This window comes from Oryctolagus cuniculus, chromosome 10 (assembly GCF_051225735.1).
Source record: "Oryctolagus cuniculus isolate XC-2025 breed Fujian yellow rabbit chromosome 10, ASM5122573v1, whole genome shotgun sequence".
NCBI classification, from domain to species: Eukaryota; Metazoa; Chordata; class Mammalia; order Lagomorpha; family Leporidae; genus Oryctolagus; species Oryctolagus cuniculus.
In genome coordinates, this window is record NC_142876.1 from 112,944,252 (window position 1) to 112,955,542 (window position 11,291).

Here is an 11,291-nt window from a genome sequence, read left to right on the forward strand (position 1 = left end):
TGAGATGCAAGTGTGAGCCCCGGTGGGGACGACAGAGGGAAAATCCTTCCCACCCCCGATGTTGCCCCTCTGACTTCTTATGCCTGAACAGCAGCTGCAAGGCCTGGAGGGGCAGCAACCCTGTTGCCACCATGAATCAACAACAAAGGCAAAGTGAAAAGAAAGAAACAGGCTGTGTGGGCAGGCAGACTTCTTTACCACTTTCTGGCTCTGTGGCCTCAGGGATGTTACTTGACTTCTCAGAGCTCACCTCCTACAGTCTTTAAAATGGGGATCAAGCCCTGACCTTGCACACCTTGTGAGGACTGAGCGGTGCCTGGATAAGACCCCACTTCCCCCACGGTAACCAGCTGCCTAAGGTCTGCAGCTGCTCTACTGACCATACCAGTGGTCACTTTAGGGCTGAACAGAGAAGAGACCCTTTATTTCTCCTCCTGGACAAAGTTCCAAGCCAGCCGCGGGACTCGCGCCAGCCAGCCCCGCTCCCTGGCCGGTCAGCTATGCAAACAGGAAGTGACTGTCCAAACATCTGCAGCGGCAGGAGGCTGGGCCAGGGCCGGTCTCCCTGCAGCTTTGTTCCCTGTCATCTGCCAGCTGTGAGCACCTCAGAAGTCAAGGGCGGGCCCGCCTCTGAGGACAGGGGTCCCAGCCGCCCCTCTGGCTGCCGATCCCCACTGGGAGAGGCTGGCGACGGCCCCTCTCGGGCTTCTCCCCCTCCCCCACCTCTCAGTCCCCGCGGGAGCCCGGTAATTCTTTATTGAGATGTAAATCGCCCTGCAGCCCCCTCTGCTCCGTGCTTTTCCCTGGCCTCAGCTTCTCTCCAGGGCTGGACTGAGCTCCTTGCCGCCTCTTCTCGGCCCTAAACTAAGGACCGGCCTTTGCCAGCCTTTCACCTCCTTCGAGGTCCTCTCTCAGGGCTTGGCCCATACTGCTCCCCTGTTCTAGAAGGCCCCCCTCTGGCTCCTCTCGCAGGGCGACCTCCTATCCTCAGCTCTCGCCATCGCAGAGGCTGAGCCTGGTGCAAGCATGAGGAGGACCCCATCTGCCCACCCCACCGGCGCACTCGCTGGTGGCCGCACAGGGCAGGGATTCAGGCCTGTCTTGGTCATGGTCACATCCCTGGAGCCTTGCCCGGTGCGGGCAGGCACAGGTGCTTTGCGATTTGGGAGTGAGTGGGCATGTACCGGGCAGGCAGCGTCTCTGGCAGGCAGGGGTAGCGATCTGTTCCACTCCAGAGCAAACAGAGAGCCAGCAACTTGCCCAGATTCACACATCAGAGACTCTGCCAGGTGAACCTTCGTCCCAAGGCCAGCTTCCTGTCCCGGGGGAGCCAGCAGCAGGGGCTCACTATAAATCTGTTTCCTTAAGCGTACAAGAGGAGGCATGAAGGCATCTACCTCACAGGGCTTCGGTGAGGGTTAAATGAGGTTAGCCTTGAAAAGCACTCAGCTCACAGCCTGCACACGGCTGTTACCGTCAGAACCAAAGCCAAGTGTAAGCAGGAATGAGCCCACTCCACTGCAACCCGCTAGTGGACGAACAGGAGGACAGATGGATGGGGCGGTGGGAGAAGAAGCAATGGAGTCGACGAAGGATTTAGGGACTGGAAGAGCCGCCTGCGTACGAGCAGGGCATGACATCGCGGGGGCGAGGGCGCGCGTGCCAGAGGGCTGGGAGAACCGAGGCCTGTTTGGGCCACCTGGGGCCGCCTGCTCCGCGCGCCGCAGCTCACCTGTAGCGCTGCAGCTCCGCCTCCAGCTGCTGCACCCAGCGCCGCAGGCCGGGCACCTGTTGAGCTAGCGCCTCCAGCTCACGCACGCGCCGCAGGCTGCGCAGCACCGCCTGCCGGGCCTCCTCCGCGCGTCGCCGCACCTCGGCCTGGCCCTGGCGCAGCCTCCCCGCTCGGGCCTCGGCCGCCGCCAGGGCGCCCCGCGCCTGCCGCAGCTCCCGCTCCGCCGCAGCCTCGGGCCCTCCGAGCCCCTCTTCGTGGCCGCCCGCCTGGCTCTTCCAAAGGCCGACCTGCGGGGACAGGGCGGCAGGGGGCGGGAGGTGAGCGGCATGGGCGCGACCGCTCCGCCCTCCTCACGCTGCAGAGGTGCAAGGTGACGGCGCGCTCTGCTCACCCGTAGCAGCACCTGCAGGGCCCGCGATGTCTAAACTCAGTTACCCATGGCAATGGCCCTGAGGAGCCAGAAGCCACGACTTCCACTTGCCCCTCCCTCCCCTCCCGTGTTCATTGCACGGTGCCTGTGGTCCCCACTCGTCACAGCTCTTCTCGGCCTCCCTCCCGCACTGGGGCATTCAACTGTCCTGCCTCCTCGGCCCCAGACTGGACGCGTGCAGCCCTGGTTCCTTGGGGGCTTGCTGCTAGGTGGTGCCTGGCGCCTGAAACACGCCGGGCACACAGTCGGTGCTCAGGAGACACCTGCGCGTCATCTCAGACCGCCATCTCAGCTCACGTCCCGGGACCTCCCGTTCCACACCACGGGGCCACTTTCTGGCCTCAGCCCGCGCCCCTTCCACACTCACAGCCACTGAAGATCACACCGTGCCTGCTTCTGCACTCTGCCCCCTGGGGCCGGGTACTCGCTAACCCAGTCGGCTCCCTCCTGGACTTGGGTCTCCTGTGGTCAGGGCTGTTGCTTGCCTCCCGGGACTTGTAGCCAAAGCACAGCACGGGCACGTGGCTGGGCATAGTGCACAAGTGTGTGTGGGCCGATTCCGGGTACTGGGGCTGGAACTAGGCCCAAGACTCCTCCTAGGGCTCCTTCTTTATGGCCCTTGGTGGCCAGCGACTGCCTGACCCACAGCGTTAGCCACCCTATTTCCCACTTGGGCTCCAGCTCTGGCCCCACGGCAGCCCCATAAGCATCTGAGGAATGACGGAAGGAGCTGTCCACCCCGACAGGGAGCTCTGTAGGGCTGGGTTAAGGGTAGGGATAAGGCATTCTTCCATCTAAATCCCCTATTAGTCCTGCAGGAAGGAGAGCCAAGGGTGCTTGCTAAATAACAGAGCATGTGGGGACCCCCCAAAAACACCCTATGGCTTCTATCTCGAGGTCAGAGGAGGCAAGACAAAAGAGGCGGGGGAGAAAGGCGTGGGGTGGCAGTCCGTGTGCGACCGAGGCTTTAGGAAGTGAAACAGGTGAGAAGGCTAGGGGGATGGGCACTCGCGTGGAATAAAGAGGGACAGGGACAGTACACGAGCGGGTCTAAGTGGGGTGGGGTGGCGGAGGGCGGATCTCGGCGCCCGGTTCCCCATCCTCCGCCAATCTGGGCCGCGCAGGTGCACCTCCGCGGCCCAACCCAGCCTTCCCCACCACGCGGTCCCGCGGCCGGCAGCGCGCACCTGCAGCGCCAGGCAGCGCGCGTCGCTGCTCTGCAGGGCGGCGCGCAGGTCCTCCACCAGCTCGCGCAGGCTGCCGTTCTCCTCCTCCAGGCGCGCCACGCGCTCACCGTCGGGGCCGCCGTCGGGGCCGGGCTCGCGGGACGCGCGGCGGCGGCGGCGCGGGCGGCGCAGGCGGATCTGAGTCTCGATGTGCTCGCTGAGGGCGCCGCGGGGCAGCCGGGCCCCTGCCCGGGCGCCGAAGTAGCCGCAGAGGCGCGCGTGGAACTGGCGGAAGGTGAGCTCGGGCGGCTCGGCACACAGCGCCAGCCGCGCCTCCTCCTCCACGTCCGCGTCCCCCTCCCCGGCGCTCACATCCCCAGAGTCCGCGCCTCCGGCAGCCGCGTCCTCGGCGGCTTCCGAGCCTGCCGGGGACCCCTCGGTGCGCAGCCCCAGCACCGCGCAGAGCGCGCGGAAGTCGGCTCGGGGCAGGCGGCCGGCGCCGCGGCAGTCCAGGTGGTGGAAGACCTCCTGCAGGTACTGATCCAGGCCGGTTGCCAGCACCACGATCTCGTTCTCCACGCCGCGGTCCAGCCCGTAGTGGTGCGCCAGGGCGCTCAGTAGCCACTGCGTGCGCCGCGCCGGCCGCCGGTACGGGTCACCCGCCGGGCCCTCCATGCCGGCCTGCGCGCGGGGACCGCGCGGCTCCAGCGCCGCGCCGCGGGTCCCTCCTCCGGGCCCTCCGTCCTGCCACTCCCAGGGGCGGCTCCAGAACTTCTCGGAAGGAGGGGCTTTAGCAGTCACGGTCCGGTTGGAGCCGCGCCGGGGCCGCTGGCTTCGCACCGAGCTTCTGTGCAGTGTGCCGGGAGAGGGGGCTCGGGAGTCTTCGGGATCCCCCGGGTTCCGCTCCTGCCCGTGCTCAGCCCGCCTCGGTGTCCGCTCTCAGCTTGCCCCGCATGGGCCTTTTCCCTCCCGCTCCGCCGCGGGCAGCTCCTTTCGGGGCCGACAGCCTGGGACGCCGGGTGCGCTCGGGACGCGGGGCCCGGGAGGGGCCGGGGTGCGTGCGCTGCGCCCTCGCGCTTCACGCGTGCCCTCGGAAAGCCCTTCGAGGCGGGCCCAGCAGCGCCGATCGAGTCGGGGTGGTGCTGCGGGCGCGGGGCTCGGGCTGCGTGGCTCAGGCTGTAGGTGGGCGGGGGGGGGGGACAGGATAGCGCCCCGCCCCGGCCCCTCGTGCGGGGGCTGCTCCGCCGCCCGGGGCCTCCGAGCAGCGACTGCGCTGGGCCGGTGGCCGGGCTCGGGATCGCTTCTCACGGTCGCACCGCGAGGGGCCCCCGGCTGCCTCGGCCGCCCGCGCTTGGCGGGGGCAGCGGGGTTGACAATGGCGCCGTCAGGCCCGTGTGCACGCCCGGCCTGTTACCAGGCGCCCGTGGAACTATTCCGGCTGGATCCAGGAGGTTTTTGTTTGAGGTTCAGAGCGGGCAAAGTCAGAAGTCTCGCTGCGGTCCTTTGTTTGAGCTGGGGGAGGGGAGGCGGCTGGTGCACGGGGACAATCCAGGCCTGGGGATGGAAATGAGTGGCCCAGGGCTGCTCAGTCTGGTCGGAGCGGGGCCACGCGCTGTGTTCACAGAGTTTCCAGAGTCTGGGGAAATTAAAAAAAGAAAGAAAGAAACCCGCCTCCCTGCCACCTGGAGAGGACGGCGGTGCACTTCTGATGCGTTTCGTTCCAGACTGTTCCATGCATTTGGGCAGGAAGGAACTTTGCTGGTGATGCAAATGCCCTTTCTGGGGTGGAAGGGACGTGACTGTCCGCCGAAACACGGAAAAGGCGCAGATCTTACAGTGTCAGGTGCCCGACACTGAACGTGACGTCAGCCAGCACAGCTCCCTGCCCGGGAGCCCTGCTCCTAACCAGCTTCGCGCTCCCCAGCGGCTCTGCAGCCCGTGCACCTGAGGCTGCTCCGCGGCGCCCTCTCCTGGCTGGACGCGGAGGTGCAGAGGTAAATCCACCCTGGGCCCGTTTGTTTGCTCCACGTCCTGAGTGATTTGTGAGTGGGGACTTTTTGTAGGCTCTTGCTACTGCCAGGTGGTTTTTCTGAAAGTTGCATCATTTTGCGCAGTCCCCAGATGTGTCTGGAAATGTCCTTGACCTGTTATTCTGTGTCACAAGCTTTTGGATGTTCGGGAGGCTTGATCAGTGGATTTGTTTCATGTTGAGACACCAAGCTTTACTTCTATTAAAATGGGCCTCTGTTAGGTGAAGATTGTTAGGTGCAACACCAATTGTATGGCCCAAAAGAGAAAAAAATGAAATAAATTGGACCTTACCGAGATTTAAGACTTTTACACTAGAGAAGATATGAAAAGACAGGGACCAGTGTTGTGGCATAGTGGGTTAAGCCACCACCTGCAATCCTGGCATCCCATATGAGGACGGTTCCAATCCCCGCTCCTCTACTTCCTATCCAGTTCCCTGCTAACGTGCCTGGAAAAACTGCAGTAGATGACCCAAGTACGTGGGCCCCTGCCTTTTATGAGGGAGATCTGGATGGAGTTCTAGGCTCCTGGCTTCAGTCTGGCCCAGCCCTGGCAGTTGCAACCATTTGGGAAGAGAACCAGTGGGTGGATGGAATATCTCTTTCTCTGTCTCTTTCTCTCTCTCTCTCTCGCTGTCTTTCTGCCTTTCAAGTAAGATAAAGCTTTTAAGACAATAAGAAAATGAAAAGAGAAAACGGATAATGGGAGAAAACATTTACAGAATGTATGGCACATCAAGGACTTGTTTTGGGGTTGACAATAAACTTTTTCAACTAAATCCTACGAAGACAAGTGATCCAGTCTCCAAGTGGGTGATCTGCCTTCCCACATGTCCTCACTGATTGGTGGAAGCTACAGAAGTTCTCATCCCACAGTACAGAGTGCAACAATGCTTAGCGGGGGTTGTGGAGTGGGGGAGGGTGCTGGCATGTGTATTTTTTTATTTTTAATTTTTTTTATTTTTATTTTTGACAGGCAGAGTGGACAGTGAGAGAGAGAGACAGAGAGAAAGGTATTCCTTTGCCGTTGGTTCACCCTCCAATGGCCGCCGCGGCCGGCGCGCTGCGGCCGGTGCACTGTGCTGATCTGATGCCAGGAGCCAGGAGCCAGGTGCTTTTCCTGGTCTCCCATGGGGTGCAGGGCCCAAGCACCTGGGCCATCCTCCACTGCACTCCCGGGCCATAGCAGAGAGCTGGCCTGGAAGAGGGGCAACCGGGACAGAATCCGGCGCCCCGACCGGGACTAGAACCCGGTGTGCCGGCACTATTTTTAATTTTTGACAGGCAGAGTTAGACAGTGAGAGAGAGACAGAGAGAGAGTTATAGACAGTGGGAGAGAGACAGAAAGAAAGGTCTTCCTTCCGTTTGTTCACTCCCCTAATGGTCGCTACGGCCAGCGCTGCGTCGATCCAAAGCCAGGAGCCAGGTGCTTCCTCCCGGTCTCCCATGCGGGTGCAAGGACCCAAGCACTTGGGCCATCTTCCACTGCCCTCCCAGGGGGCCACAGCAGAGAGCTGGACTGGAAGAGGAACAACCGGGACTAGTACCCAGCACCCCAACCAGGACTAGAACCTGGGATGCCGGCGCCGCAGGCAGAGGATTAGCCAAGTGAGCCACAGCGCCGGCCATGCCATGTGTATATGCTATGTATATGCTATGTATATGCCACTGTGCTGTGACTCTGGGGAACCCAAGGCAATCGGTATTTTAATTATAAGTACTAAGACTAGTACTTTGACATCCCTCAACCCATTTTGAGCTTTTCCTTGTAACACAAGTTGTCCCTGAGCCATGTGGCTGGCAGAGAACAAGGAAGCTGGGTACAGTGTTATATATTAATGTTAGCCGTTGCAAAACACACCAGTCACCGGAGTAAGGGAAAGGGTTTATTGGGGAACACCCTACAGACCGGAGTGAAGGGGCGGCGAAGGAAAAAGAGTGAAAGTATAAGAGAGAGAGCCAGAGGAGAGGAGCTAGCGAAGACAGAATATAGAGCAGAGAGCCCAGAGGAGGAGGCTGGAGAGAGGAACCGAGAGAGCGTAGGAGAGAAGGGCTGAGAGAGCAGGGAGCAGAGCCAAGAGAGCAGTGTGCAGGAACAGGCCCTGTTAAAACTTTGCCTGAGGGCGGGCAGGGAAGCAGGAGCAGTGAATCCCATTAGGATGGGGGTGGAGCCTGGCTCAGGTAGCTGGGCCATGCGGACACCTGGCTAAAACTGTGCCAGCTTCCTAACATACTACCCCTGGCCGACTGCTAGCCACGTGGGCAACCGTGCACCAGCGTGCAGTGAGACAGTTTGGGTCTATGACTTCTCCCTGCACGGGTGACATCTGGAAGCTAAGACAGTACACCTTCCAGGGCAATAAATACTCATGCCTTCAAACTGCCATTTTGATGTGGCAAGGGGGTCTCCAGGCCCTCTCTGTAGTCCCACCCCGTACTGCACCTCTTCCTGCACTCCCGAAACCTGACTCCCTCAGAGCCGGTGCTGGCCAAAATTAACCAACGTGGCTGCCAACTGCGTCCCTGCAATGACTTTTAGCTAATTATGATGTCATTATAATACAATTCCCACACTGACACTCCTACCCTCTTCCTGCACCTAACACCGTGACACTTCTGAGATTTCCAAAATAGGACCGAGAAGTGGGCAATACCCAAACTACACCTCCCAGAGTAGTCAATGAATCCCCGCCCACACACCCCTCCCTGTGCCTCCAGGTCCTGTGAAGGGATGGCCCTGGGCCCCCTCTGAGTGCGGCTCACCCTGGAGTAAGCTCACTCCAGAGTGGGTGCCTCTGCTTCGGCTTTGCATGCAAATCAGCCTTGTTTCTCAGCTGACCTTCATCTGTGTCTCATCCTTGAGTTCTTTCTTGCATTCTAGACAGGAACTTGGACCCAATCACATCTCCCTGTGACTCCACTCTGCAAGAATTTGTCCTGAAAAGCTGTTGGCTGCTGGAGGCCATGCTGGGGTGAGAAGCCCCTTCCTTGACCACGGCGGGTTGATGGCCGCCGGACCCCTGGAGAGTCACCTTCCTCCGAGGGTGCTCCGTGTCTGGTTTATCCCTAGCCCTCTGAGGCTCGAATAACTTATCTGTTTTCCCCTATCTTTTCCTGTATTCCTTTTAGTTACCCTGCATTTGCGTGGACTGCAGTAAACCGAACAATTCAGAAAATATCTTAGTCCCGCTTGGCTTTTTGTTTATTGAAGGGTAGAAGCACTGCCTCTCCTACAGTCCTTGAAGATGAAATTCAAGATCCTTAAGGCTAAAGTCCTGTAGGTGTTGGGGAAACACGGCCGACCTGGCTGGTCCAGTTTGCCAGGGAGGTGGAGGGGCAATGGCTGATGGGGGCAGGGATGCAGTCGGTCAGGAGGAGTAACTTCCGGTGTTTTGTAGCAGGGCAGGGAACTGGAGCCGACCACGGTGATCGCATATGTAGCGATGGTGCCTGGCTGCCCTTGCTGAGGGGCCCAGGGGCAGGTGCATCCTGGTAGATGCGCCGTGGGCATCTGTCTTAGCACTTCCGGTTTCTATAGCGGTCCCCAGGCTGCTGGGGCTGGGGCGTAGGTGGGTGGCAATGGCTGTCTCTGGCCCAAGCCCCCTCCCCACGGGACGTGCTGTCCTGGCACAGCTGCTCTCTGCCTGGTTTTCACACTGGCTGAGCCCGAGCAGTACCGGAAGGCCCAGTGGGTGTGCAGGATTCTGGAAGGGCCATCCCATCCTCTGGCCTGGGAGGTGTCCCTGGGAGGCTCAGGCCCTGGGTTCCGCCACTGAGCTCTGGGACCTAGAGTGGATCCTGTAAGAACCCAGAGCATCAGTTTTCCCCACAGCCATGTGGGTGTGGAACCTCAGCTCCTGTTTCCCTGAGCCAAGAGCCGAGTGGGGCCACTCTCCCTCCACAGAAAACTTGCCATGGCTCCCCAGTGCCACGGGCTGCCTGCCCTCCAGGCCATGTAGCAGGGGCCCGGCCCACGCCTGCAGCCTCATTATCCCTTCCTTGTGCTTGCCCTGGGCTTCCTCCCTCCGGGCCTTTGCACCTGCTATTGCCCTGCCAGGCATGCCTTCTCTGGCCCTCACTGCCCGGCAACCCCGACCTTTGGCTCTAGTCACCTGTGCCGGGGAGCCTGCACCCGCCCCCCCCCCCAGCCTCTCGGCTCTTTGCTGCGTGTGCTCCTCTGCGTCGGAGCAGTAGCCGGGCTCTCAGTGGGGGGTGGGGGGGTGGGGGGGAGGTGCTGCAGGTGAGCCCAGGCCTTGGAGTCGGGCAGTCTTGGTTCCCCTCCAGTGCGGCTGCTAACTTGCTGTGTGGCCCTGAGCCATCGCTTCACCTCTCTGAGCCGTGTGCTCTCTGAGTTGGGGCTCATGCTCTATGCCGGGAATTCTCGCCCTCTCCTAAGCACATCAGCGACAGAAGCATTAAGCCCAAGGAGGGCGGCTGTGGGCGATCTGACTTGGGAGCGCCCAGCCCTTCCCCTACGGGGAGCCAGCGAACTCCTCTTCCTCACGCTGCAGGGCAAGGTCGAGCGTATACAGCCGGCGCTGCCGTTCAGAGCTGGAGCTGCTGCAAGACCGAATCGTTGAACGAGTGCACGAGTTAACGCAACTGGGTTCCGAATTTGGAGGCACCTGCTGGTTAGACGTTCAGAGCAGCCGCGGAGGCGGAAAGCCCCGCCCCCATTAGAAGCCCCGCCCACAGCCGCAGCCCCGCCCATCTCCAGCAACCGTTAAACGGCTGCCTAGTGGCCGCGCTCACTCCAGAGGCGGCTGCGGAGCGGACCAGGGCTTGTCGCTGCGGTCCGAGCCCCGCCGCTGCCCAGCGCGGCCGCTCGCAGGTAGCTCAGGAGCCCGGGAGCCCCGCCCCCAGCCCGGCTGCCCCAGCCAGGTGTCCCTTCCTCCCCGGCCTGGCCTCCAGGGCCGGCTGCCGTCGCAGCCTCAGCCAGGGTCCTCCTGCACTGACCCCAGGGCCCTTTCCCGTCGTCTCGACCCGCCCCGGGCCTCGCCGGCCCTGACCTCGCCTGGGGCGTGCAGGGGCGGGGCCCTGGCCTGCGGGCCTCCCCCAGACCGCAGGCGCCTGTGACCGCGGCTCCCCGCCCCTCGCCCTCCCGTGCTTCGCGGGCACTGCGCCCACCTGGGGCAGGCGTGGCAGCACGCGGACGCCCACTCCGGGGTCGTGAGAGGAGCAGCAGCTGGGCTTGGGCCGGAGAAGCTGGGGTTGCTGTTGCCCGAGAGCGCCGCCCGCCGCCGCCCTCTGCGTCTGGGAGACCTGCCGCGTGCCAGGCAGGCAGAGATGCGGCCTTGGCCCCGACGGGGAGGGAGGAGAGGGTGAGTGTTCCTGGGAGAGGCAGGACCTCCCTGGGGGGAGCAGAGGGTGGTGCCGGCCTTTGTCTTCCCGCAGCCAGGAGAGCAGCAGGTGGGGCGCCCTGCAGTGGGTCCCTGCACACCTGGGACAGGGAGCGCCTCCTCCGTGGCCGCCAGTGTCACTTGGAGGGGGACCTGAGAGCCCATGTGGGGGGCCCTGGAGTTGAACTCTGAGCCCCAAGATCGCAGCGAGTCCCTAAGCTGAGCCTCCTACCTACACCTGCAGCTCCTCTGTGCCCCACGGCTTTCCCTGGAAAGTCAGGGCCTGGCTGCCCTTCCCCCCTGAATCAGGGAGGTACCAGGTAGAGGAGATGCCCTGGGGGGGGGGGGGCTCCCAGCAGTGCAGGGCACATATGCTCAGCCCCTGCCCCTCAAACACCAGTGGGTTGGTTCAGGCCAGCCAGGATACAGCTGGGAGTAGGTATCTGGACTAGCGGGTAAGGATTTTGTGTCCCAGAGTGCCTGGGCTGGGTACCTGGTCACGCTGTGGCTTCCTGCTAAGGCAGACCCTGAGAGGCAGCAGCGAAGGCTCAAGTGTTTGGTCTCCTGGGCACCCCCACGAAAGACCTGGGTTGC

The 11,291-nt window shown here is 62.1% G+C and overlaps 1 protein-coding gene and 1 long non-coding RNA gene across 2 annotated transcripts in view; one reads left to right on the forward strand and one right to left on the reverse strand.

Moving 5' to 3' along the window:
* Positions 1-4,136, reverse strand: part of EFCC1 (EF-hand and coiled-coil domain containing 1) — a 40,737-nt gene extending 36,601 nt beyond the window's left edge. Inside the window, exons 1-2 of the mRNA XM_008260339.5 lie at positions 3,350-4,136; positions 1,733-2,019 (exon numbers count right to left, since the gene is read on the reverse strand). Coding sequence (XP_008258561.4) covers positions 1,733-2,019; positions 3,350-4,003 — 941 coding nt within the window. The 5' untranslated portion in view covers positions 4,004-4,136. The remainder of the gene's footprint in view (positions 1-1,732; positions 2,020-3,349) is intronic.
* A 72-nt stretch (positions 4,137-4,208) lies between these two features.
* On the forward strand, positions 4,209-8,534 carry LOC138844133 (uncharacterized). Its single transcript, XR_016215048.1, has 3 exons — positions 4,209-4,347; positions 5,166-5,322; positions 8,240-8,534. It is a non-coding gene; the product is annotated as an uncharacterized LOC138844133 (long non-coding RNA).
* Positions 8,535-11,291: the final 2,757 nt, after the last annotated feature.